A 24,996-nucleotide genomic window follows, 5' to 3' on the forward strand; every position below is an offset into this window, starting at 1 on the left:
ATAATATTGTAGTCAGAACAGTTGCATGATATGATCTGAATCTTTTTGTAGTATTTTAGACCTGATTTTTGACCTAGTATTTGATCTATTCTGTAGAATGTCCGATGTACACTTGAAATGATGTGTATTCTGCTTTCTTGGGATGGGATGTTCTGAATATATATGTTAAGTTCATCTGGTCCAATGTGTCATTCAAAGCTATTGTTTCTTTGTTTATTTTCTGTTTAGCTGATTGGTTTAGCTGTTTAGTTGATGTAAGTGGTGTGTTAAAATCCTCTACTATTATTGTGTTATTACCCAATAGTTCCTTTATGTTTGTAACTAAATGTTTTACATATTTGGGTGCTCTTATTTTTGGTGCACAAATGTTTACAATTTTTAGGTCTTATTGTTGGATAGACCCTTTTATTATGATATAGTGCCTTTCTTCATTTCTTGTTACAGTCTTTGGTTTAAAGTCTACTTTGTCCAATATACGTGTTGCTACTGTGGCTTTCTTTTGACATCTTTTTGTGTGGCAAATATTTCTGCATCCCCTCACTTTCAATCTGCAGGTGTCTTTAGGTCTAAAAGGAGTCTCTTGTAGGCAGCATGTAGATGGATGTTGTTTTTTTAAATCCATTCTGACACCCTATGTCTTTTGATTGGAGCATTTAGTTCATTTACATTCAGAGTAATTATTCATAGATACATATTTAGTGCCATTGCTTGTTTTGTCATTGTTCCTGGAGATTTTTTCTGATAATATATTTTGTCTTTGTCACTTTTCATCTTTCTTATCCACTCAAAGAGTCCCCTTTACTTTAGTATTTCTTGCAGGTTGGGTTTATTGGTCACAAATTCCTTTAGTTTTTGTTTGGGAAACTATCTCTCCTTCTATTATGAATGATAGCCTTACTGGATAGAGTATTCTTGTCTGCAGATTTTTCCCATTCAGCACTCTGAATATATCCTGCCATTCCTTTCTGGCTTGCCACCTGTCTGTTGAGAAATATCCAGCTAGCCTGATGGGTCTTCCCTTGTAAATAAATGACTTGTTTTGCTGCTTTTAAGGTTTTTCTTTATCAGTATATTTTGCAAATTTAATTACAATATATATCGGTGTTGGCCTGTTATTGTTGATTTTGATGAGAGTCCTCTGTGCCTCCTGAATCTGGAGGTCTGTTTCCTTCCCCAGATTAGTGAAGTTTTCAGCTATTATTTCCTCAAATAAATTTTCTATCCATTTTCTCTCACTTCTTGTTCTGGGTCTCCTATAATATGAATGTTATTCTGTTTGATGGAGTCACTGATATCCCTAAGTCTATTGTGTTCCATAAGTCTCTCTCACTTTCATTCAGCTTCAGTATTTTTCGTTATTTTCTATTCTATATCACTAATTCATTCCTCTGCTTCTTCAGCCTTCTTTCATCCATCAAGCCTGTTTCCAATCTTATTGAAGTCTTTATTTCTGATTGATTCTTCTTTAATTCTTTTATCTCTGCAGTAAGGGTCTCCCTGATGTCTTGTATTCTTTTCTCAAGCCCTGTGAGTATCCTTATGATTGTTGCTTGAAATTCTCTTTCAGGCATATTACTTATATCTGTTTTGCTTTGATCTCTGGCCAGGGCCTTATCTTGTTCTCTCATTTCGGATGAATTCTTCCATCTTGGCATTTTGTGTAAGGCTCTGCCTTTTTCTCTGTGTTAGAAAATCCAGTTATGTCTCCTGCTCCTGAAACTAATGCACCCATTTCAACTTTTGCTGTCATGCCAGGGTGCCTCTAGGACAACCTGGCTGGCATCCACTTTAGCCTTAGTTGGCCTGACAGGGTGTCCACTGCACAGTGTCCCCTGATACACTGGATTGTATCTACTTCAGCTTCATCTGTCCTGCTAGGGTGCTCTCAGCACTTAGAACCCAAGGACCCCTGACCTGCACCAACATTGGTTTTAGCTATCCAGCCAAGATGCCACTTTGTGGAGGTCTCTGGACTTCTAGCCCATGACAACCATAGCTGCAGCCAGCCAGGAAAATTCATCAAGCACAATCTACATGGGGGACAGTTATACAAAAAAACATTTATTCAAGTTAGGTGATGTGCCTATTTTACCTAATTCGTAGAAACAAAATCAGGTGTAATGGGGGGGGGGGGGTCAGAGGAATATGCTCCAAAAGAAAGAAAAAGACAAAACTTCAGAAATAGAACTAATTGAAATAGAGATAAGTAATGTGCTTGGTAAAGAATTTAAAGTAATGCTCTTAATGATGCGCACCTAGTTGTAAAGAAGAGTGGAAAAACTCTGAGACCTATAATAAAAATATACAAAATATGAAAAAGAACCAATTAGATTCGAATACAATAACTGAATGGAATACACTAAAGGGAATCAACAGTAGATGATTGGATGCAGAAGAATGTATAAGTGATCTACAAGACAGAATAGTGGAAAGCACTCAAGTTGAACAACAAAAAGATAAAGGAATTTAAAAAATGAGGACAGGTTAAGGGATATCTTGGACAATATCAAGGAAAAACATTTGAATTATAGAAGTCCTAGGAAGGGAATAGAGAAAGGGCCAGGAAACTTTGAAGAAATAATAGGTGAAAATATCTCTAATCCAGGGAAGGAAATATATATCCTAGTTCAAGAATCACAGAGAGCTCTAAACAAAATGAACCAAGGATGTCCACACCGTGACACATGATAAGTAAAATGTCAAATGTTAAAGATTAAGAGAGAATTTTAAAAGAAACAAGAGAGAAACAAAAGCCACATAAACAAAAGCCACATAAATTTTTCACCATAAACTTTGTGGGTCAGAAGGAAGTGGCACGATTTATTCAAAGTGCTGAATAAAAAAAAACAAAACCCTACAAAAAAGAATACCCAGCAAGGTTAGGATTCAGAATTGAAATTGAGATAAAGAGTTGCCCAGACAAAAAGGTTAAAGGAGTTTATCTCCAGCATTAAAGACTTTAACTAGCCTTATAAGAAATGTTAAAGGGACTTCTTTAAGTGGAAAAGAAATGGCTATAATTAGACATAACAAAACTATTAAAAAGATGCAAAAGATGGCAGTATATATATAAAATGTGGAGAAGGGAGTAAGATAAAAGATTTTCTGAGAATGTGTTTGAACTTAAATGACCATCAATTTAATATATAGGCTGCTACATACTTAAGATGTTATATATGAGCCACATGATAACCACAAAACCAAACCCTATAACTGATGCACAAAAAACAAAGGGAAAGAAACCCAAACATCACACTGTAGGAACTCATAAAGCACAAAGAAAGTACAAGAGAAGAAGAAACAGATAAGAACTATAAAAAAACACCATTAAATTTTAACAACATGGCAATAAGTACATACATATCAATAGTTATTTTCAATGTAAATGATCTAAATGCTCAAATCAAAAGATATAATTTGGTGGAATAGATAAAAAGTAAGACCTATCCATATGCTGCCTGGAAGAAACATCTCAGACCTAAAGACACTTAAAGACTGAAAGTGAAAGATGAAAAAACATTTAAATGGAAATGTAAGATAAAAAATCTAGGGTAGCAATAACAATATCAGAGAAAATAGAGTTTAAAACAAAAACTGTAACAAGAGACAAAAAAAGGTATTGCATAGTGATAAAGGGATCAATCCAACAATAGGATATAACCATTGTAAATATCTATGCACCCAACATAGAAGCACCTACATACATAAAATAAACATTAATGGACATAAAGAGAGAAATTGATGGTAATACAATAATAATAGGGGACATTAACAGTCCACTTACATCAATAGATACATCATCCAGGCCAAAAAAAATCAACAAGAAAACAGAGATCACATGTTTGATCACAAAACAAACTAAAAAAAATTAAGATTAAAATCATAACATGCATCCTTTCTGACCATAATGCTATGAAACTAGAAATAAATCACAAGAAAAAAATTAATCACAAGAAAACACAAATACACGGAGGCTAAAGAACATGCTACTAAACAACAAATGGATCAGTGAAGAAATTCATGAAACAAGAAAAAGCTGAAATAAACAATCTAACTTTATACCTAAAGCAACTAGAAAAAGAAGAACAAACAAAGCCCAAGATGAGTCAAAATAAGGAAATAATAAAGGTTGGAAGAGAAATAAATTTCATAGAGACTAAAAGAGCAATAGAAAAATATCACTGAAACCAAGATCTTGTTCTTTGTAAAGGTAAACAAAATTAATAAACCCTTATTCAGAATCACCAAGAAAAAAGAGAAAGGAGCCAAATAAATAAAATAAATAAAAGGAGAAGTAACAACTGACATCACAGAATTACAAAGGATTATCAGAGAATACTATGAAAAATTATATGGCAACAAATTGGACAACCTAGAAAAAATGAATAAATTACTATGAACATACAGTCTTCCAAAAGTGAATCAGAAATAAATAGAAAATAGAAAATCTAACAGACCAATTACTAGGAACAAAATTGTATCAGTCAAAAACTACCAAAATATAAAAGTCCAGGACCAGATGGATTCACAAATAAATTCTACCAAACACTTAAAGAAGAGTTAGTAATTATTCTTCTCAAACTATTTCAAGAAACAGAAAAGAAAGAAAAGCTTCCAACTATATTTTACAAGGCCGGCATTACCCTGATACCTAAACCAAAGACAACACATAAAAAAGACTATGGGCCAGTGTCCCTCATAAACAGATGCAAAAAACCTGAACAAAGTATCAAATTGCATTCAATGATACATTAAAGATCATTAACCAAAATCAAGTGGTATTAATTCCAGGTATGCAAGGATGGCTCAATATTTGCACATCAATCAACATGATATAACACATCAACAAAATGAAGGATAAAATCATATGATCATCTCAATAGATGCCCCATAAGCATTTGATAAATCAACATCTGTTCATAATAAAAGCTCTCAACAAAGTAGGTTTAGAAGAAGTATACCTCTACAAAATAAAGGCCATATATGAAAAACCCAAAGATAACATCATACTCAATAATGAAAAAATGATAGCTTTTTCTCTAAGATCAGGAAGACAAGGCTCTCCACTCTTGCTGCTTTTATTCAATATAGTACTGGAAGTCCTAGCTATAACAGACAAAAAAAAAGAAATAAGAGGCATCCATATTGGTAAGGAAGAATTTAAGCTGTCACTATTTGCAGATGACCTGATTCTATACCTAGAAATCCCTAAATACTCCACCAAAAAAACATTAGAAGTAACTAATAAATTCAGTAAAATTGCAGGATACAATATCAACACCCAGAAATCAGTAGTGTTTCTATGCATTAACAATAAAGTAGCAAAGAAACAAAGAAAATGATTGCATTAACAATTGCGCCAAAAAGATTAAAATATTTAGAAATAAACTTAACCAAGGAGGTAAAAGACCTGTACTATGAAAACTATAAAACATGGAAGAAAAAAATTGAAGATGGCATAAACCAATGGAAAGATATTCCATGCTCATGTATTAGAAGGAAAATATTGTTAAAACGTCCATATTACCCAAATAAATCTATAAATTCGCTGCAATTCTTACCAAAATACCAACAGGATTTTTCACAGAACTAGAACAAATAATCCCAAAATTTGTATTAAACCACAAAAGACTCTGAATAGTCAAAGCAATCTTGAGAAAAAAGAAATCGGAAGGTATCACAATCCCAAATTTCAACATATACTATAAATCTGTAGTAATCAAAATAATATGGTACTGGCACAAAAATAAACACATAGATCAAAGGGCTAGAACAGAGAAATAAACCCACAATTATATGGTCAATTACTCTATGACAAGGGAGGCTAGAATATACAATGGGGAAAAAAATAGTCTCTTTAATAAATGGTGTTGGGAAAACTAGACAGCTACAGGCAAGAATGAAACTGGACTATTTTCTAACATTATACACAAAATAAACTCCAAGTGGATTAAAGACCTCAGTGTGAGACCTGATACCATAAAATGCATAAAAGAGAACACAGGCAGTAATTTCTCTGACATGGCCTGTAGCATCATTTTTCTAGATATGTTTCCTAAGACGAGGTATATAAAACCAAATCTAAACTTTTAAAACTACATCAAAATAAAAAGTTTTTGAACAGGAGTGCCTGGGTGGCTTAGTTGGTTAAGTGTCCAACTCTTTATTTCAGCTCAGGTCATGATCTCATGATTTATGAGGTCAAGCCCCATGTCAGGCTCTGTGTTGACAGTGCAGAGCCTGCTTGGAATTCTCTCTCTCTCTCTTTCTCTCTCCCTCACTCTCTATGCTCTCTCTCTATCCAAATAAACATGTTTTAATTTAAAAAATTATGTTTATTTTTGAGAGCAAGAGAGACAGAGTGTGAGTGGGGGAGGGGAAGAGAGAGAGGGAGACAAAGAATCTGAAGCAGGTTCCAGGCTCTGATCTGTCAGCACAGAGCCTGACATGGGGCTGGAATGCACGGACCGGGAGATCATGACCTGAGCTGAAGTTGGATGCTTAACCAACTGAGCCAACCAGGTGCCCTAATAAACATTTTAAAAAAGGTTTTGTTAAGGAAACCACCAACAAAACAAAAAGGCAACTTCCTGAATGGGAGAAGACATCTATAAATCTGATAAGAGATGAATGTCATATATATATATATATATATATATATATACACAACTCAACAAACAGTCCAATTGAAAAATGGGATGAGAATCTGAATACACATTCTTCCAAAGCAGACATACAAATGGCCAACAGACACATGAAAAGATTCTCATCATTACTAATCATTAAGGAAATGTAAATCAAAACCACAATGAGATATTACCTCACACCTATCAGAATGGCTAAAATCAAAAACACAAGAAGTAATGAATGTTGGCAATAATGTGGAGGATAAGGAACCTTCATGCACTATTAGTGGAAATATAAATTGCTACAGCCACTGTTGAAAACAGTATGGAGGTTCCTCAAAAAAATAAAAATAGAAATATGTTGATCCAATAATTTCCTAGTTGGTTTTTACCCAAAGAAAATTAAAACACTAACTTGGAAATATATATCCATTCTTGTTTATTGCAGGAGCATTTTCAATAGCCAGGATACAAAAGCAACCTAAATTTCCATTGATAGATGAATGGATAAGGGAGATGTGATATATATTATAGAATATTAACCATAAAAAAGGATTTTTGTCCTTTGTGACAACATGGATGGACATAGATGTTATTTTGCTAAACGAAATAATTCAGACTGAAAAAGACAAATACCACAAGATTTCACTCATATGTGGAATGTAAAAAAACCGAATGAGAAACAGACAAAAAGCAAAATCAGACCTACAGAGAACAAACTGATGGTTGCCAGAATTAAGTGAGATGGGGGTACACGAAATTGGTGAAGGGGAGAGGGAGATACAGTCTCCTAGTTATGGAATGAATAAGTCATGGGCATAAAAGTCACAACATAGAAAATATAGTCAGTGATATTGTAATAGGGTTGTATGGTAACAGATGGTAGCTACACTTGTGAACATAGCATAATGTATAGAGAAGTCAAATCACTATATTGAACACCTCAAATTAATATAACATTGTGTGTCAACTATACTCAAAAATAATTTATAAGACAAAGATGTTAATCTCATGGCAGTGAGAATTATCATGAAGAGGCAGTTTTAAAAGGTAGATTGGGTAAAATAGAAAGACTTCATAAAAATATATTGTTTTATTTTTCAACTAGGATTGTATCATCCACATTCTTTGAAAACAAGTCATATGGAGGCAAAGTTGTTTTTGATGAATTTGGCTGTTTTGAGATTGTCCAAAACTTTCAGGTGAATAAAAAGTAGGAGACTCGATAAGTTCCTGACATATGAATACATTTAAAAATAGTGTTTAGAAGTAGATGTTCCAGGTGGTTCTGTTAAGATAATCATACAGAGGCAGTGATATAAATGCAAATCTGAAGTTGTCTCTGGGACAGTCAGCTAATATGATAAACATAGAAGAGGTAAATTAATTTTACACTCAACTAAATTACAATTTTAATAAATTGAAAATGTGTAGGTAGAAAATAGAAGGCTTCAGAGTTTGGGGGCAGTGATAATCAAGTGGAAAAGGGTTAAATATTAATGTTTCCTATCTCATCTTCACCTATTTTTCCTACTATTCCCCTTTGAGTTTTTACATCTCACAGAACCTCAACTCTCAGCATCCAGTAGCTTTGCCATTCTTAATCACTCTTGATTAAGAGGCAACTTAGGATTTGTATTTGTGTTGCATTTCTCTGAACCACATTACTTCAATAAGTGCTTTCTAATTGTCCAGGGTAATTTATGTATGGCATGACAGTGAATTGGTAAGATAATGACAATTTTTGACTGTTACCTACATTCTTTAAAGTTCCAATGGTAAAACTTTTGCTTCCCCTGTACAGTGGATTGCATTTTATTTTTATTGAAATTCTTCTATGCCACAGTCAGATTTATTTTAGAATATGCCAATATTATCAGGATCTGGGTCTGATACTATCCTAATTTGCAAAATTGATTTAAATATTTCAGTTAAAGCTTCTTTCCAAGCCATAAACATACTTAAAAAAAAACTGCTTAAATTGTGATTTTTACTATCATAAATTCTCCACCCCATAAAGTTGGAAGTCTAAACATTGAAACACTCAAGGTGAAATTGACTAGTTTTTAATGTTCCTGCATATGGTGAGAAAATTTGAAAATTTTGTTTATCAGATGAACATATGGGAAGGGGTAAAAAAAAGAGAGAATGGGAAACAAACTATAACAGATTCTTAATGAGAGAGAACAAACTGGGGGTTGATGGATGGAGGCGGGTGGGGGATGGGCTAGATGGCTTATGGGTATTAAGAAGGGCACTTGTTATGATGAGCACTGGGTGCTGTATATAAGTGATCAATCACTGAATTCTACTCCTGAAATCAATATTGCACTGTATGTTAACTAACCAGAATTTAAAAATTAAAAAAGAAAACTTCTAACATTAAGAAAGTGTGTATAAATATATTTACACATTACTGTATAAACTATTATTGCATATCTTTATACCTATAAAATTTCCTTTTGAAAATATATGCCTTTAATTTTCTTAGTAACCTTTATTCAAATAAGATACTTGTATAAAGGTCTCCTCTTTTATGCTTTTTTTTAACCTAGAAAGAAATTAATTGTATTTTCTTTGTAGTATTTGAGTTTTTTTACACTGTGATGCAAATTCAAGCTGTTTGTAGCTGGTATATTGGAATAAATGAAATGGGATTTTCAGGTGAGATGTTTGAGGTTTTTACCTAAGATAAATTATGTACTTTTATAAGTTAACTGTAATAAAAGACTTTTTCTGGTTTTATGTTAAGCCTGACCTCTATGGGCTGGGCTTCTCCCAATTCAAGTTCTCCATTATTATTTAGTTGAGGTCAGCAACGACTCTTCTAAACTTCAACATTAAACGCTTTGCATTTCCAATGATTTATACCTTCTTTTAGGCTGAGAGGCTTTTCTTCATTCTGTCTGAAAAGGTCTTTTTGTGTAAATGGTGCACCTATTGAGGGAAACTTTATTTCGGGTTTACTTAATGAGGGTATCTTGAAATATTTCTCTGAGGGTAATGTATAATTTAGGAGCAAGTGTGCCACTGTGTTCTTTTCTCAGGATCATTGTATTCTTTTTTTCAGGTGACATGCATCTGGAGAATAATAAACATAATTTTCAGTGCAAGAAAAAATAAACCAGAATTCATATCATCCTTAGTCACATAAGAAAAGTTCTTTTTCTTTTTACTTATCATGACAACAGAGGGAAAGACAAAAGATGTGAGGCTGAGCAGAGACCAAACATGATGAAGTGCCATTAGACTAGTCAGTGCTCTACCTAAAAACCATTGCTGGTAATTTCCCAACTCACATCCATGTAGGTGCATAAGAAATACTGAGCACAGGGTTGGGGGCTCTTCAGTAGATATGTTACAGAAGAGTCTATATAACACACATACCAATCAACCTGGGAGTGAATAAACTCTACTACAGCCCCGTGAAATCAGATGTATAGAAACTTCCATCAAAGTGGTCTGGAATTTTAAGCTTTGCCAACGTTGTTTAACAAAACTATAATATACAAAAGAAACAACAATTTTATGCATATGCTTTTAATAAAGGACATAGGAAGATAAAAGTATTTGTGGATATTTCTGTAGCAAGACACGTGATTTAGAGAATACTGTATACAATAACTTTGAGCAGATTAGTGGAAAAAAAGGATTTGTAGCAAATTGGCAAGTTGAGCTTAACTGCTAGAGCCCCAGTGCCTTTCTTTTTCTGGCTCTCCAATATATTTCATATATTACCAAGACTAAGTACCAGCTTTCATGCTGTGTCTCTTTGCTGATTTATCCAGCAGGGTGACAGCAATTATTCCTTGAATACATCTTACCTTGTTTTTTTTTTTTTTTTTTTTGGCTTTACTGTCATTCCGTACAAAAAATGTGTTTCCTGATATATTGCACTCATTGTCCATCTTAACTCATTCTGCTGATGGCCACATACCACTGTGCTACAAAGAACAAATGTAATAGTTTTAAACACTTCAGGACACGGTCCTAGCCCTTTTGGGGAAGCAAATAGTTGTTCGTTGCATGCTCTTAGGAGTCACCCATTCATTATTATATTACATAACACCTGCATGCAAAAGACTACAACTTAATATGGTACATTACAGCAAAGGTTAAAGAAATGCAGATGTACCATGCCTCATAAACCATTTCCTACTGATTACATGGAACTCATAAATTTTCTAAGAATGAAGGACTTGTGAAAGGGTTTAACAATCTTGTCTTTTGCACCAACTGAATATCATAGCGACTCTGGAAGTAGAAGTTTTAGAATGTATAAATGGAGTGTTCTTCACTTGAAGTGGCTGTTGGACTTTTTTCTAAAAGGAGAGGACAAAGAATCATTCCTTTAAAGTATTTGCACCTGCTGACCAAGCAGCCTACTTTGAGGGAAGTATGTAGTGTGCGTATATGTGTGCACACATGTATGTAGTAGATATATATGTGTGATAAGAAGTAAAAGGGATAAGCTTTGCATGACTGTTACATTCCTATGAATTTAGGCCATGTTACATTTCAGGTGCATGTCACAATAATGTACATTCAATATTCTTAAAACATACCTGCTTAGGATTGTGCTTAATTCTCCATTAACCTCAATGTCTACACTTTGTGCAATTTGGCATAAACATGGGGAAGCACATTCTTTTCTCTGGCAAAGACAGCTCTGAGATTGGGCTCTATGGGTGCCAGAGGAGATAATGGCATTGGCTGATGTCACATAGTGTGAAATATGTGAGTTACATGGGACCAATGTGGGAAAGAGACATATATAACATTTATATCACATAGAAAATAAGAGTTATTTAATTGCATACTTTTAGATGTTGGACAAAGTGGAAATTTTCTGAAATGTGATCCTGCCCTAATTTATCTCAGTGTTCTAAGCTGTCCCATGGTAATTCCAATACTGGGAAGCTAAGTCAGTCTAACATGCACTGGACATGATAACTGAGTTCTGTCCCAGACAGCTATGTGCTTTTGGAGGCCACTTCATTTTTTTTTTGGCCTTAATTTTCCTAGATGTGCCATGGGTAAAATAATTTCTATTCCAAGGACATTGTTAGAATGAATTGAAGAACTTTAATAAAGTATTCTAAACTCTGCAAGAACAAGTCAGCAATGAGAGCATGGAAGAAAGAATGGAGCACACTGGTTAGGTTAGTTATGGTTCAAGTTTTCATCCCAGTCCTTCAATGAAAGACTTATATAAGAGCACTAGGGAGTTACATAGCACCTTTAGCAGTTTTAGGATCCTAATAATGAGTATCTTAATTTTGCAAATGTGGAATATGGGTACCAAAAAATTGGGGAATGAGATCCCACAGAGGTTATTTGACAGGACCTCAAGGAAAACAAGCAACAGAGCCAGAACAAGATATACTAATTATTAGGTTAATCTCTCTGTCAATCAATAGTCAATCAATGAGGGGGGAGTGCCTATGTACAGTAGGCAATACTCAATGATCTATGGATAGGGGTATTATTAGAGTCTATAAGCTAGTGGAATAAAGGTGCTGAGATAGGAATAGGGTTTATTTTTCCAAGCCCCCCTACTTAAAACTCTGATTTATTTGGCCCTTTGAAGATGGTTTAAGTCAGCTTTGCATTATAGCTCTCCTGAGCTTTACTCTTCCAGTATTTCCCTATAATTTCTTGATACTATCTTTTATGACCTGATTTCTATCAGTGCCAAACTCTGATACACTCTATGCATCAAAGAAATGGTCGATTCTTTCCTGACTTTGAATCATAGTGAGAAGCTACCCTGCCTAAACCTTAGCAGAAGATGATGGGAAAGAGAGAGACCTCTTCGAAGCCCACTGACTGTGGAGTAAATAATGGCCTATCTTTAGGGAAAGGTGCATTACTATATCAATAAAAGGCAAGGTTTGTCCATCATAAGACCATGTGAATGGCCAAATAAACTTTCAAGAAAAACCTAAACAAGAGAGTGTTTTGGAGGAAGAAAGAAAGGGGGAAAAAGCTTCCCATACATGAGGTCATTGTGAAACCTAGTGTGTATAGTCTTCTAGGTTGCTTCTTAGCATCTGAGTTTGAGAAACATTCCCTGGCCCTAATAGATTTTGTCACATATAGTATTCTTTCAAATGAAATGCTGGCCACAATCCATTTAATTTATGCTAAAAGTCTTACTTCGACCAAAATTACCTAGAGGATCTAAATGAACAAGTTTTTTGTTTAAGTAGCTGAATTGCTCACCTTCTCACCTCCACTGGAGTTTGAACACCAAATAGTTTGTAGTAGGCAAATTTTCTTTTACTCAAAAAGGTTTTAGGGGGCATAATTTAGTAAACCTAATGTCCTTATAGGAGCTTAACTCCTTGGTATCTGTAAGATGCCTCTAATTCCCACTAATCTCTGCAAGAGTTGGGACTTCTGTTGTCAGCAGCTGGGCACAAGAACACAGGCTGAGAAATGAAAACCATCAATGTTCTTAGGTATTATTATAAAGAAGCAGCATTGGTGTTCATACTCATTGATTTGGGCACTAGGACTAAAAGAAAGGTTGATTATAAATAAATGGGAAAATGAATGTAAACTATCTTAATGGCTGAGCTACCACTGAAGCTACAAAAAGGAAAAAAAAGAAAAAGAAAGTATTGGCATATTACTACGGGTTATCATTGTCTGTACACTAACCCCTGCTGTGAAAACAAAGATCTTTAGTGCTAATCCTTAGGCTAATTTCAACTTTGAAGCTTTACCTTATGAACAGTTTTGTAATTAAACCTGAAAATTATCTTTAAGCCCCTAACAAAACCTATGGTCCATAACTTAGGGTTATGGTTTTTCTTTCATCATAAGAACAATTAATATAGGCAAAAAAAGCTAGGTATCAGAGAAAATAATAAAAGTAACTGGAGAACTTTACCAAAGCCTGACATTAAAAGTCCTTAAAACACTTATGTTTATTTAATAAAGTGGAGATCTGATCTTCTCTATTAGTTGTGGTGCTTTCAGGAACATTACATATTTATGACAGAGAACAGGCTTTGCATTGTTCAATTCCCAATTGAGGACCTTGATTATGGGGTGTTGAATCTGCCTCTTGAATTTTACATGCCTGATATAGGGATGGTTTTCACAGCCCAGCAAATATTTAAATTGCTATTTAGGGAAAAACACAGAGTTGAATAAAAACCTTGGATTTTTTAACCTTGATTTTCATAACACACAGCAGAATTTTGTGTAAATATGCTGCACATATGCATGCTTATAAATGCACAGGCACACAAGCAGCAAACATATCTGATTCCCCTCAATACCACAAAGACCCTATAAAGATAATTAACAGTCTTTCCAGGGGAGTGAAAGACTCCATGGAAGTCTTTTGAATTCCTCTTTACCCGACAAGAGAAATAACAAGAGTCTCTGGGAAGGTATATATGTTACATTCAGGTTTTTACAGATTGGGGAGGGGAAATGAAGAAAGAGAGGAAGACTGTCTTGAATTAATTGCTACCAGATCAATGGGTTCAGTTAGTAAATTAAATAGCTTGTAAAGTTCTGAAACATCTATCTGCACAGAAAATATTTGATGGAATGCTTTTAAATTGTGAAGCTTTCAATCCACAATGGTGACTTATTTTGAAGATTAAAATGGTTCCCAACATTGAATTCTGTAAGCCTCATGGGAGATGGAGGGTCCTGGGAATGAAAAAAAGAAATTCACAGGTGAGCTGAACAACTGTAAATATCTACATGGTAACATCCACTGAGAATATGCAATCATTAAAATTATGTTTATGAAGCATATGGGTCAGCACTGAAAAATGTTAAGTGAAAAGAGCAGGATGAAAAATCATATAATAATGTTATAATTATTTTTAACCCAAAAGTTGTACCTGGAACAAAAGACTGAGAAAATATACTAGATTGTTCAAAGTGGTGGGTTCATGGGTAATTTATTTTTATTTTCATTACTTTCTACTTGTATTTTCCACATTTTCTCAAGTAAATATATAACTGATAACACAAAAATGTTTATTTTTGAAATTCACATGAAAATAAGCTTTGAAAGTGGACAATTCTGAATCTGAATTCTAGCTTTGAAACTCGTTATCTCTGTGACTCTGGACAAATAACATAAATGGACCTTAGTTTCTTCATCTGTAAAATCAACACAATAAAATCCACCTAACAAAGTCTGGCATATAGTAGGCACTGAAGTAGCTATTATTAGTATAAGGTTCCTGAAGTAGCTATTATTAGTATAAGATTTCTGGAAAACAAGCCATATATTTTAAGAGTTTTAAAATTATGTTCATACCAGTAGTTTTGCTTCTAAGATTCTATCCTAAGAAAATGATTATAAATGAGAAAAAAGATTAACGTTCAATGAAATATTGATGGCCTTATTCATAATAGTGAAAAATTAGATAAAATCTTAATGTTGGAAAGCATAAAATTGATTAAATAAATAACTTGATATAATGGGAAGTTACTTTTGACATTAATGAAAAACGAAGAATTCAAAACTGACAGTATGATCTCAATGTTTAAAAAATTCATTCGTAGAAAATATTGCAAGGGATACAACAAAATGTTAACATGACATCTTTAGGTGGTGGAATTATAGGTGATTTTAATTTTCTTCATAGTTTTTTCTCTTTTTGTTGTAAATATGTTTAATAAACTTTTTTTAATGTTTATTTTTGAGAGACAGAGTGTTTTCGGGGGAGGAGCAGAGAGAGAAGGGAACACAGAACCTGAAGCAGGCTCCAGGCTCCAAGCTGTCAACACAGAGCCCCAGGCGGGGCTGGAACTCACGAACCGTGACATCCTGACCTAAGCCGAAGTTGGAAGCTTAACTGACTAAGCTACCCAGGCACCCATAAAATTAATTCTAATGCGTTTTTAATATAAAAGCAATTCATATTCATCATAGAATAATTGGAAAATATAGAAAATAAAGAAAAACAAGGACCTATAATCTCAGAGCCTGTTTTTCATTCTCCCTCCTTATCATTCATTCTACAGATATTTATTGAATACTTAATATGTGTCAGGCACTGTTTTAGGGACTGGCACTAAAATGTGAACAAGACATAGTCCTTGCCCTCAAGGAGCTTACAATCTAGTGTGGAAGACAGACAAGTAAGTAGATTATTACAACACAGAATAAAAGTGTTCTCATAATGTTATTGTGGTAGCATCCAGAAGGGACATAGAACTTAGCTATGTAGGTCAGTGACATACCCTGAGTAAATGGTGTGGAAGCTGAAACCTGAAAAACAAATATTATATAGCCAGATGATGGAGACTGGAGTGGGGGAGGGGGGAGGCTGCTGAGAAAGCATTCCAATAATGGAAAACAGCAGGTGTGTGTTTGAGGGATTGAAAGTAGTAGAGTGTGGTTCAAGCATAGGGTGTGGGGATAAAACTAGTGGAAAGGAAACTTTGGAGTTGAAAATCATGGAAGGAACCTTGAGAGATGAACAGTGGCCAGATCATGGAAGGGTTTGTAAACTGTGTTAAGGAGTTCACACTGTGCTGAGGCCAATGAAAGAGTTATTACACAAAGTTTTTACATCATTCCAGTTGCAATATGGAGAATGGATTGGATGAGGGGCAAGACTGGAGGTGGGGAAACCAATTAAGAGGCTACTGCAGCAACACAGGTGACACATGATCTGGGGTCATGGTAATCAGGATAGAGGAAAATGCACAGCTTCCAGAAATATTTAGGAAACACAGTCAACATACCTTGGTGATTAATTGGATGTGGGTAGGAGATGGAGTGGGAACAAAACAGGAAATAGGTTTTTGGGTGGGTTAAGTTGAAAAGCACTTGGTTACTCAGGTCTGGAGTTCAGGAAAGAATCCTGGGTGAGAAACATAGTAATTATGTGTTTGTGAGTGTGTACATACAGTGTGTATATATGCATATATCTTTATATATCTATAGATATATAGATATTTTTTAACCTTGATTTTCACAACACTATGTGCCAGGCACTGTCTTAAGGACTGGCACTAAAATGTGAACAACACATAGTCCTTGCCCTCAAGCAGCTTACAATCTTGTGTGGGAGACACTATCTATCTATCTATCTATAGATATATATAATATACACACACTCTTTAGCGAGAGAATGGATAGATTTCCTAAGGAATGAGTAGATTAATGTGATGGTCAGGGAAAAAAAATAACAAAGTTTGGGAAGATATTATTTTAAGAAGCAGACCTTTGGTGGTAGTGGGAAAGGAAAGAAGGTACAGGAAGTTTGAGAGAAGCATAACAGAAGTTTGGTTTTTTTTGCTTTATTTTTTAATTTTTAAATTTAAATAAAGTAAAATGAACTTTTGTTTGGTGTACTGTGAGCTTTTATACATGTGTAGAATCTTGTAACCACCATCTCAGATAGAATACAGCTGTTATATTCATATACAAATTTTGAGTGAACACAGGTTTCGTTATTCTAGAGGAAATATTCAAGAGTGGGATTACTGGGTCATATGGTAAAAGTATATTTAAATTTATAAGAAACTTTATAACAAACTGCCAAACTGTTTTCCAGAGTGCCTGAGCTATTGTGCATTCCCACCAGAAATGTATGAGAATTCCAATTGTTCTGCATTCTTGTCAATACTTAGAATTATCACCATTAAAAAAATTGTTTTACCTATTCCAGAATGAGTGTAAAGGAATCTCGTCATAATTTTAATTTGCATTTTCCTCATGGCTAGTGATATTGAGCATCTTTTCTTGTACTCATTTCCACTTTTTTGGTGAAGCATCCATTCAAACCTTTTGCCCATTTTTATTGTGGTTGTTTTTTTTATCTTTGAGCTGGTAGAGCACTTTAGATATTCTGGATATAAGTCCTTTATCAGATGCATGTTTTGCAAATACTTTCTCCCAGCCAGTGGCTTATCTTTTTATTCTCTTAACAGTGTTCTTTTGAGAAAACATTTAAAATTTTGTTCAAGTATAATTTGTACATTTTTATTTTATGTGTTTTACTTTTGATGTCATATATAAGAACTTTGCCTAACTCAAAGTGACAAAGATTTTCTCCTATGTTCTAAGAGTTTTATAGTCTTACATCTGACATTAGGTATAGGATCTATTTTTGAGTTAATTTTTTATATGTTGTGAAGCATACATGTCGTAGTGATGTCCAGATGTTCTAGCACCATTTATTGAAAAACTGTATTTTCTCCAGTGAATTATGGTTACATATTTGTGTAAAAACCAATAGATCACCTTTATGTGGGTCTATCTCAGAATTTTACTTTTTATTTTGTTCCATTGGTTTATGGGTCTATCCTTTTGCCAATACCACATCATCTTGACTACTGTAGAATTATAGTATATCTTAAAATTGGACAAATTTTGTCTTCTGACTTTGATTTTATTTTTCAGAAAATTTTTGGCTATAGTAGTTCCCTTACTTTTCCATGTAAATTTTAGAATCAGCTTGTCTATATTTACAAAAATTCTTCTACATTTTTAATTGGGATTGCATTAAACCTGTCTACAAATTTGGGGACCACTGAAATCTTAACTATACTGAGTATTCTGACCCATGAGCATAGTATGTCTCTTCATTTATTTAGGACTTCTTTGGTCTTTTTCATCAGTATTTTGTAGGTTTCAGCATACAGATCTTGTATATTATTTGTTAGATTTACATCTAGCTCTTTAAGATTTGGAGTTATTGTAGGTGGTATTGTGTTTTTAATTTTGGTTTCCCAATTGTGCATTGCTAGTATATAGAAACACAACAGGTGTTTGTGTTGATCTTGTGTGTTGTAAACTTGCTAAACTCACTTATTTAGTTCTCAGAGTTTTTGTAGATTCTTTGAATTATCTATGTAGACAATCATGTCATGTGCAAATCAGGATAGTTTTATTTTTCTTTTCCAGAGTGGCCTTATATCTTTGTCTAGCCTTATTGCATGTGTTAGGACTTTCATTATGATACGGGATAGCAGTGATAAGAGAGACTGAATGAAGTTGTGGTTAATAAAGGAAAGAACTACTGGTAAGTAGGTAAGTAGTGATGATTTTTCAAGCAAGCTTAGGCTGGAGACCACAAATAATCTCAGTTGTGTTATGTGTAATAAGTTGCAATCAATATTTATAATCAGTTTTGTTATTTTTGTAGTAGTTCTCAGCAGCCTGACTATAGGAATTGAGAAGGCAGACAGATTGAATCTGGATTTTTTTTTCTGGCTGAGGCAATGGAGATAGGGAGATAAGAATATTGGCAAGAAATACCATTTGCAACAACTTGGTTGGGCCTAGAGGGTATAATGCTAAGTGAAATAAGTCAGACAAGAAAGACAAATACCATATGATTTCACCATATGTGGAATTTAAGAAACAACAAAATGAACAAAGAAGATGAACAAAAAAACCCAGACTCTTAAATACAAAGAACAAATAAGTGGTTGCCAGAGGGAAGGTTGTCTTAATGAGCACAAATTATCTTAATGAACACTGAGTAATATATACAATTGTATCATACACCTGAAACTGTATAATACTGTACTTTAAATATACTTCAAAAAATATATTGGCAACAGAAAAGTTGAAGCTCTATCCAGTCAAAGCTAGATAGAGAAGGGAGTAACAATCTAAAATTTTAATTTTTACTTATGTTATATTTTCTTTCAGTGTTTTTCTACATACATAGATACATTTTAATACTGAAAAGTTTTAAATTAAAATTTAAAATGTCATTTTATAATGTTTTCAAGGTTCATCCATGTTGTAGCATCTATTCTTTCGGTTGCCAAATAGTATTCCATTGCATGGATATATCACATTTTATTACCTATTTATCAGCAGATAGACACTAGGGTTGTTTTCACTTTTTGGCCATTATGAATAGCTGCTGTGAACATTCATGTAGAAATTTTTGTGTGGACATATGCTTTCATTTCTCTTTGTTTTTATACAAGGACTGGAATTTCTGGGCCATATGGTATTTTTATGTTTAACATTTTGAAGAATTGTCAAACTGTTTTCCAAAGTGATTGACCCGTTTTATGTTTCAACCAGCAGTGTATGAGGGTTGAGATTTTTCTACATAAATGTCAACACTATTATCTGTCTTTTGGATCCTAGTGGATACTAAGTGCTGTATTGTGGTTTTGATTTGCATTCCTCTAATGGCTAGTGATGTTAAGCATCTTTTCATGTGCTTATTTCATGATTATTTACTTATGGAGAAATGTCTACTCAGATCCTTTATCATTTTTTTAAAAATTGATTTTTATTTATATTATAGAATTGTAAATGTTCTTTATAGATTCTGCATATAAGTATCTTATCAGATATTTGATTTGTAAATATTGTTTCACCTAAGGCCACATATATAATTCAATGAAATCATGAAATCTATAGAGACTGAAAGGTAGATTAGTGGTTACTTAGAAGGAGTGAAGGGATAGGGAGTGACTGCTACAGGGTATGGGGTTTCTATATATTCTAAATTAATTGAGGTGATGGTTGTGCAACTCTATGAATATCCTAAAAACCACTGAATTGTACATTTAAAGTGGTCAAATTATATGGCATTGTGAATTATATCTCAATAAAGATGATAAAAAATGTACTCCATTGTGTATGAGAAAGAATGAAATATGGCCTTTTGTAGCAATGTGGATGGAACTGGAGAGTGTGATGCTAAGTGAAATAAGCCATACAGAGAAAGACAGATACCATATGGTTTCACTCTTATGTGGATCCTGAGAAACTTAACAGAAACCCATGGGGGAGGGGAAGAAAAAAAAAAAGAGGTTAGAGTGGGAGAGAGCCAAAGCATAAGAGACCGTTAAAATCTGAGAACAAACTGAGGGTTGGTTGATGGGGGGTGGGAGGGAGGGGAGGGTGGGTGATGGGTATTGAGGAGGGCACCTTTTGGGATGAGCACTGGGTGTTGTATGGAAACCAATTTGACAATAAACTTCATATATTGAAAAAATAAAAAAAATGTACTTTTGGTATTCAACAGAGGAAGATGGTGGCGTAGGAGGACACTGGCTCACCCCGTCCTGCTGACCACTTAGATTCCACCCACATCTGCCTAGATAACCCAGAAAACTGCCAGAGACTAGCAAAATGGACTCTCTGGAGCAAGCATAGACAAGAGGCCCACGGAAGAGGGTAGGAAGGGTGGAGAGGCAGTGCACGCTACACGGACTGGTGGGAGGGAGCTGGGGTGGTGGAGGGGCAGCCAGCCCACCCGGCAAGGCAGAACCCCCGAGTATGGCTTGCAAAAGTGGAGGTGCCAGACGGAGTGTGTTCTGACAGCCAGAGGGACTTAACATCTGGAATGTTATAAGTCAACAGCACTGCTCCAAGAGTGGGAGGGCTAGAGGACAATGGGAGGGAGAGTTGTTGAGCCCTGGAGGACAGAGCTCAGCTTGGCGGGAAACAAAGGTGCTCTCCAGCACCATCTCCCTCACCCATCCCCCAGCTAAAATCCCAAAGGGAACCAGTTCCCATCAGGGAACTTGCTTGTACTGTGCAAACACCCAACGCTGTGATTCTGTGGATCCATTGCTCCAATGGGTCTGCCTCCCTCTCCATGGCGCAGGGACCCTCCCGAAGCAGACCACTGAAGGTAAAGTGAGCTGAGTCTGCTCCTCCCGCCCCTGTGCACCTTGCGGATCCACCCCAGCTAATATGCCAGATCCCATTGAAGCAGCACCACAAGTATTCTACTTGCAAGTATTCTACTTGCAGTGTGCAAGTAGGCCAGACAGAGGCCACACCACTCCACAGTGAGTCCTGCCCCTGGGAGAGGGGAAGATAAGGTACACACCAGTCTGACTGTGGCCCCAGTGGTGGGCTTGGGGCAGACATCAGGTCTGACTGTGGACCGCCCACAAACACAAGTTACTCCAGACAGCACAGAGGAAGAGCCCTGCAGTTCCGCACCACTCCAGGGACTATCCGAAATGACAAAACAGAAGAATTCTCCTCAAAAGAAACTCCAGGAAGTAGCGACAGCTAATGAATTGATCAAAAATGATTTAAGCAATATAACAGAAAATGAATTTAAAATAATAGTTATAAAATTAATCGCTGGGCTTGAAAAAAGTATAGAGGACAGCAGAGAATCTATTAGTACAGAGATCAAGGGACTATGAAACAATCAGGAGGAGCTAAAAAAAATGCTATAAATGAGCTACAAAATAAATGGGGGCGACCACAGCTCAGACTGAAGAGGCAGAGGAGAGAATAGGTGAACTAGAAGATAAAATTATGGAAAAAGAGGAAGCTGAGAAAAAGAGAGATAGAAAATACAGGAGTATGAGGAGAGAATTAGAGAACTAAGTGACACAATTAAACGTAATAATATACGCATAATTGGGATTCCACAAGAGGAAGAGAGAGGGAAAGGTGCTGAAGGTATACTTGAAGAAATAATAGCTGAGAACTTCCCTGATCTGGGGAAGGAAAAAGGCATTGAAATCCAAGAGGCACAGAGAACTCCCTTCAGACGTAACTCGAATCAATCTTCTGCATGACATATCATAGTGAAACTGGCAAAATACAAGGATAAAGAGAAAATTCTGAAAGCAGCGAGGGATAAACACGCTCTAACATATAAAGGGAGACGGATAAGACTAGTGATAGATCTCTCTACTGAAACTTGGCAGGCCAGAAAGGAATGGCAGGAGATCTTCAATGTGATAAACAGAAAAATATGCAGCCGAGAATCCTTTATCCAGCAAGTCTGTCATTTAGAATAGAAGGAGAGATAAAGGTCTTCCCAAACAAACAAAAACTGAAGGAATTCATCACCACTAAACCAGCCCTACAAGAGATCCTAAGGGAGATCCTGTGAAACAAAGTACCAGAGACATCACTACCAGCATGAAACCTACGGACATCACAATGACTCTAAACCCATATCTTTCTATAATAACACTGAATGTAAATGGACTAAATGCGCCAACCAAAAGACATAGGGTATAAGAATGTTTAAAAAAAAAAAGACCCATTTATTTGCTGTCTACAAGAAACTCATTTTAGACCTGAGGACACCTTCAGATTGAGAGTGAGGGGATGGAGAACTATCTGTCATGCTACTGGAAGTTAAAAGAAAGCTGGAGTAGCCATACTTATATCAGACAAACTAGACTTTAAATTAAAGGCTGGAACAAGAGATGAAGAAGGGCATTATATAATAATTACAGGGTCTATCCATCAGGAAGAGCTAACAATTATAAATGTCTATGCACCGAATATGGGAGCCCCCAAATATATAAAACAATTACTCACAAACAGAAGCAACCTTATTGATAAGAATGTGGTAATTGCAGGGGACTTTAATACTCCACTTACAACAATGCATAGATCATCTAGACACAGGATCAATAAAGAAACAAGGGCCCTGAATGATACACTGGATCACATGGACTTGACAGATGTATTTAGAACTCTGCATCCCAAAGCAACAGAATATACTTTCTTCTCGAGTGCACATGGAACATTCTCCAAGATAGATCACATACTGGGTCACAAAACAGCAGTCCTAAGAGGAAAATACATTGCAATCCAGGCCTATCTCAAGAAACAAGAAAAATCCCAAATACAAAATCTAACAGCACACCTAAAGGAAATAGAAGCAGAGCAGCAAAGACACCCCAAACCCAGCAGAAGAAGAGAAATAATAAAGATCAGAGCAGAAATAAACAATATAGAATCTAAAAAACTGTACAGCAGATCAATGAAACCAAGAGTTGGTTTTTTGAAAAAATAAACACAATTGATAAACCTCTAGCAAGGCTTCTCAAAAAGAAAAGGGAGATGGCTCAAATAAATAAAATCATGAATGAAAATGGCATTATTATAACCAATCCCTCAGAAATACAAGCAATTATCAGGGAATACTATGAAAAATTATATGCCAACAAACTGGACAACCTGGAAGAAACGGACACCCTATTTCTTAATTGCTAACACCCACACACTTCCAAAACTCCCACAGGAAGAAATAGAAAGCTTGAACAGAGCCATAACCAGTGAAGAAATTGAATCAGTTATCAAAAATCTCCCAACAAATAAGAGTCCAGGACCAGATGGCTTCCCACGGGAATTCTACCAGACATTTGAAGCAGAGATAATACGTATCCTTCTCAAGCTGTTCCAAAAAATAGAAAGGGAGGGAAAACTTCCAGACTCATTGTATGAAGCCATCATTACTTTGATTCCTAAAGCAGAGACCCAGTAAAAAAAGAGAACTACAGGCCACTATCCCTGATGAATATGGATGCAAAAATTCTCAACAAGATACTAGCAAATCGAATTCAACAGCATATAAAAAGAATTATTCACCATGATCAAGTGGGATTCATTCCTGGGATGCAGGGCTGGTTCAACATTCGCAAATCATTCAATGTGATACATCACATTAATAAAAGAAAAGATAAGAACCATATGGTCCTGTCAATCAATGCAGAAAAAGCATTTGACAAAATTCAGCATCCTTCTTAATAAAAACCCTTGAGAAAGTCGGGATAGAAGGAACATACTTAAACATCATAAAAGCCATTTCTGAAAAGCCCACAGCTAATATCATCCTCAATGGGGAAAAACTGAGAGCTTTCTCCCTGAGGTCAGGAACATGACAGGGATGTCCACTCTCACCGCTGTTGTTTCACATAGTGTTGGAAGTGCTAGCATCAGCAATCAGACAACAAAAGGAAATCAAAGGCATCAAGATTGGTAGAGATGAACCTAAGCTTTCACTTTTTGCAGATGACATGATATTAAACATGGAAAATCCAATAGACTCCACCAAAAGTCTGTTAGAACTGATACATGAATTCAGCAAAGTCGCATGATACAAAATCAATGTACAGAAATCAGTTGCATTCTTATACACTAATAATGAAGCAACAGAAAGACAAATAAAGAAACTGATCCCATTCACAATTGCACCAAGAAGCATAAAATGCCTAGGAATAAACCTAACTAAAGACGTAAAAGATCTGTATGCTGAAATCTATAGAAAGCTTATGAAGGAAATTGAAGAAGATATAAAGAAATGGAAAAACATTGCGTGCTCATGGATTAGAAGAATACATATTGTCAAAATGTCAATACTACCCAAAGCTATCTACACATTCAATGCAATCCCAATCAAAATTACACCAGCATTCTTCTCGAAGCTAGAACAAGAAATCCTAAAATTTGTATGGAACCACAAAAGGCCCCAAATAGCCAAAGTAATTTTGAAGAAGAAGACCAAAGCAGGAGGCATCACAATCCCAGACTTTAGCCTCTACTACAAAGCTGTCATCATCAAGACAGCATGGTATTGGCACAAAAACAGACACATAGACCAATGGAATGGAATAGGAACCCCAGAATTAG

The 24,996-nt window shown here is 35.3% G+C and overlaps 2 protein-coding genes across 3 annotated transcripts in view; one reads left to right on the plus strand and one right to left on the minus strand.

The window, feature by feature from the left end:
- Positions 1 to 10,301, plus strand: part of UPRT (uracil phosphoribosyltransferase homolog) — a 99,936-nt gene extending 89,635 nt beyond the window's left edge. The window contains exons 7-8 of one of the 2 annotated variants that reach the window (XM_042974074.1): positions 7,735 to 7,828; positions 9,210 to 10,301. In XM_042974074.1, the coding sequence (XP_042830008.1) occupies positions 7,735 to 7,828; positions 9,210 to 9,216 (101 nt within the window). In that variant the 3' untranslated portion in view covers positions 9,217 to 10,301. The remainder of the gene's footprint in view (positions 1 to 7,734; positions 7,829 to 9,209) is intronic. The other variant, XM_042974076.1, reaches the window with a different exon arrangement.
- A 3,242-nt stretch (positions 10,302 to 13,543) lies between these two features.
- Positions 13,544 to 24,996, minus strand: part of ZDHHC15 (zinc finger DHHC-type palmitoyltransferase 15) — a 184,519-nt gene continuing 173,066 nt past the window's right edge. The window contains exon 12 of the mRNA XM_007097497.3: positions 13,544 to 14,300. The gene's annotated coding sequence lies outside the window, so the exon portion shown is untranslated. The remainder of the gene's footprint in view (positions 14,301 to 24,996) is intronic.

This window comes from Panthera tigris, chromosome X, assembly GCF_018350195.1.
Source record: "Panthera tigris isolate Pti1 chromosome X, P.tigris_Pti1_mat1.1, whole genome shotgun sequence".
In the NCBI taxonomy this organism is placed as follows: Eukaryota; Metazoa; Chordata; class Mammalia; order Carnivora; family Felidae; genus Panthera; species Panthera tigris.